This window comes from Nestor notabilis, unplaced genomic scaffold (genome assembly GCF_000696875.1).
Source record: "Nestor notabilis isolate BGI_N333 unplaced genomic scaffold, ASM69687v1 scaffold34235, whole genome shotgun sequence".
NCBI classification, from domain to species: domain Eukaryota; kingdom Metazoa; phylum Chordata; class Aves; order Psittaciformes; family Psittacidae; genus Nestor; species Nestor notabilis.
In genome coordinates, this window is record NW_009929458.1 from 2,581 (window position 1) to 6,573 (window position 3,993).

Consider the following 3,993-nt stretch of genomic DNA (forward strand, 5'->3'; position numbering starts at 1 on the left):
AGCAGAGCACGCATGAAGGGAGGGCTTCCCATGGGAAGCAGGAAGCTTTTGTAAATCTCCCACCAAAAAATCTCCAACAAAAGCTTGGCCAAGTGAGAACAGTGACTGTGGAGAACCCTGTCACGCAGCTGAAGAAGAGCCAAATACCTCCCTGCAAGGGAGTAGAGCATCAGAGGAAAGCAGTGATGACTTTGCTTTTGGTAGAAAGAAAAGCTTAAAGAGACTTGTTTCAGAGAGTGAGGATGAAGAGCATTCCGTCATGCTCTCACAGGAAAACCAGACTGACAAAAGGCCCTCTCCCTTGAACAGCCCCCCACACCCATTCCTGGGGGGAATTGGCACATCTACTCCTAAATGTGACGAAAGTATAGCACAAGCTGTCTTTTCTCCCCAGCTGAACAACAGCGGCAACAGGTCTACTGCTTCCAGGTGGTCTCTGATCAACAAGGTGGTAGATGAGGTGGAGGATATTGGAGAGCTCATGGGAAGCACTGATGAAGAGGACAGCGATGAGGAGCAGGATGACCTCGTGGAAGAAGAAGCTGAAGAGTGCACTGGGGAATCTGTGGAGCCTGAAGAGGAACCCGCTGGAGAAACGCTTGGTACAACTGAAGAATCCTCCCTCGGGGACAGCGTGTCCTCTGAGCAGTCAGAAGTCGATGACACTGAGTCCTCTCAGGAGGAGTCCACGGGCGATGCTGAGCTTCAGTCAGGGGAGCAAATAGACTGCTGCACCCAGGAGAGCACCCCTGAGACAGAGGTGGGTCAGGGCTCCTCTCCTGCTGCAGGGGATTACAAGACCTTGGTAGACAGTGGGAAGAAACTTCAGGATGATGGAAAGCTACAGGAGGCATTGAACTGTTTCCTGCAAGCTCTTGACATAGAAAGTGGCGATCCTGAAGTTATGCACATGACTTTAAACCTGTACAGACAGCTAGCCCCGAAATGAAGCAGCCATTATACCTTTGGTAAGTACAGCCTTAACATAGTCTTGTTAAATGCCTGTCTGAACTACAGTGTGATTTGAGACTGAATGCTGCCAAATGCACTTCTTTGTGATGGCTGAACAAGTTCAGAACCTCCTCCTGCGTGAGGAAATGTCCAAGACCCATTTGTCAGGTGCTGGGGAAGGGGCTTCCTTGGGGTCTTGCTTCAGAGAGATGAAAATGGTTCATGCTGCTGTCTGGTTATTTAATAAAACCCTTGTTCTTTATGGCTTAACCCTGTCCCCAGCTCCCTGCCCTGGCTGCAGCCTCTTGCACACCCCGACCCTGCCTCCCCGCCGAGAGTGCTGGGATAAACCCTCTGCTCCAACCCCTGCCGGGCTGCGCTGGCTCTTGAGGGGGCTGGAGGTGGGGGCTGTGGAGGGACTGGACCAGCAGTTGGACCTGGACTGCTGCAAGGTGCTGAGCACCTCTCACCTCCTGGTAGTGCTGGAGGAGCCTCAGAGGCGACTCCAGTCCGGCCTTGTTTCCGCCCATTCCATTTCCCTCTGTGCAGGCAAAGCCTGTTTTGCACAAAGGCAGCAGGAGTGGGGGAGAACTGGTGTTAAAAGTCTGAGCTGCTTGTCCTCTAACCCTCTTCTCACGTAATACCTCAGCTATGGTAGATGAACCATCTCTCTGGCACTGTAGGCACAATGAAGCAGTTCATAGCTCAGAACCATCCGAGCTTAACATCAGAAGACCTTGTGGTTTTCAGAGTGCTCAGCTTACCTGCCCTGCCCCTCTGCTGCCACACTTCGAGAAACTCAGCTCATCACTGTGGTCCTCTTCCCCTGGAACAATACAGCACTGAACTTGAGTGCTTCCTCATGCCACATGCATGTTTTGTGCCTACCAGGTCTGCCTGCTGCCCTAGAGAGCAGTGGATACCTTCACAACTTGCTCAGCTCTGGGAGAGGAAACTGGTCTGCTGAATGTGAATCCTTTGTGCTAGGAGAGATGGCAGAAACAAACCACCGTGCTGTTGGTACAGGAGATGTGCCAATGCGCCTCTGCTAAGAGGTAGAACAAGCTCTGGTAGCCTGGAAACGAGCAGTTTATTAATAGAGCATCCCTTAAATGAGACCACATCTGCTCTGGTGCTGGAGAAAGGCCTGGCTGCCTTTCAGAACAAAACAGTTATGAACCAGAGCACTGCAGTTTTCTGTGGCCTCTCTGAGCTTTCTATTCCCTTAACAAAACACCCCGAGATGGAGGGAGGAGAAAGATCTGCCCTGGTTTTGATGTCGCCTCATCCTTGTGTATGATCTTGGGAAAGGCCTTTTGGTCTTTGGTGTTTTCTCCCCATTTCCAAGTGCTCTGACACTGTCCAATGCTCACCTGCAAACAAAGCCAGTGTCTGCTGCTGGAGTTGTACTTCAGGATGGGGCTCCCTGCACTGGGATATGGATAGCTAAGATCCAAGAGACCTGCAGGGCTGCCTCATTCACCTCAATCACAGAATCCCAGTCTGGTTTGGGTTGGGAGGGAACTTAAAGCTCTCCAGTTCCAACCCCTGCCACGGGCAGGGACACCTTCTACTAGAGCAGGTTGCTCCAAGCCCCTGTGTCCAACCTGGCCTTGAACACTGCCAGGGATGGGGCAGCCACAGCTTCTCTGGGCACCCTGTGCCAGCGCCTCAGCACCCTCACAGGGAAGAGCTTCTGCCTTCCCTGTGAGATTAAAGCCATTCCCCTTGTCCTGTCCCTCCATCCCTTGTCCAAAGCCCCTCTCCAGGTTTCCTGGAGCCCCATTAGGCACTGGAGCTGCTCTAAGGTGTCCCCTTCAGGAGCCTTCTCTTCTCCAGCTGCCCCAGCCCAGCTCTCTCAGCCTGGCTCCAGAGCAGAGCTGCTCCAGCCCTCGCAGCATCTCTGTGGCCTCCTCTGGCCTCGCTCCAGCAGCTCCATGTCCCTCTTGTGCTGTTCCCCAGAGCTGGATCAGGACTGCAGGGGGGGCTCCCCAGAGCACAACAGAGGGGCAGGATCCCCTCCCTCAACCTGCTGCTCACGCTGTGGGGATCAGCCCAGCACACGGAGGGGTTCTGGGCTGCAGTGCACATGCCTGGGTCATGGGGAGCTTCTCATCACCTACCACCAAGCACATCATGCTGTCCCTCAGGTATTTCCACCAGAGGGATGAGGTGCAGCCTGCAAGGCCTGAGGCACGCACTGCACACTTAGCAGGAGGGGAGTGCAGGAAGCAACAAGCATTTAGTGGCTTTTCTCTCACACAAGGAATGCAGTGTCTTCCCCAGCTTTGAGCAGGCAAAGATGTAGCTTTAGGTATGGGAAACTGAACTTGGGAGGATTCCCCTCTCCGCTGCTGCTTGGCCAGGGCACCTGGCCTGCAGCTCTGCAGGGTGACCACTGAAAGCCTGAGCACCTCCTCCAAGTGTCACTGTCTCCACAATGGCAAAACCAATAGGCTGGCCGGCTAGGAAAACCAGATTTCAAACTGCACAGAGCTCTTGCTTCACCTTTTCCAGGGAATGCTCTGCCTCTCTAGGCAGAGTCCAGCTCTCTGCCACCTCTAACCTGTGTCTGCCACAGCAGCAGGATGGGCACTGCCTCCAAGCATGCTGCTGGTAACCACCGGCTTGCTCCAGGGCCACGGTTCTGGGATGCTCTCGGGATTCAAGCAGCCAACACGCTTGTGGTCATTCACATTTTATTTTCTGCCTTCCACCATGATAATGTGGTACCCAAACTTTGTTTTGACAGGGGGGTCTGTATACACTGGCTTGTCCATGCTGCTCACGGGCAGGGCGAACGCTGCCTCTTGGAATGGTCCCACCATGGAGCCTCTGCTCATCCAGCCCAGGTCCCCCTGCAAGAAGAAACCGCCAGGGTTAAGCTTTGAGGCTCTCACTGCAGCAGCAGCCTGGGCAGCAGGGAGGGGGTGATGGAAACCTGTCCCAAAACCTGTTCTGGCAGCATCCGTCCCAGCAGCACGCACACTGTGAGGCAGGACAGGGCTGGGAAGAGCTCCTCGCTCAGGGCTGCCTCCCAGC

At 54.3% G+C, this 3,993-nt stretch overlaps 1 protein-coding gene across 1 annotated transcript in view; it reads left to right on the top strand.

Moving 5' to 3' along the window:
• Positions 1-949, top strand: part of ERCC6L (excision repair cross-complementation group 6-like) — a gene marked incomplete at its 5' end in the record, with an annotated part of 3,526 nt that extends 2,577 nt beyond the window's left edge. The window contains 1 exon segment of the mRNA XM_010014975.1: positions 1-949. This exon segment is cut by the window's left edge and continues 29 nt beyond it. Within this exon segment, the coding sequence (XP_010013277.1) occupies positions 1-949 (949 nt within the window).
• Positions 950-3,993: the final 3,044 nt, after the last annotated feature.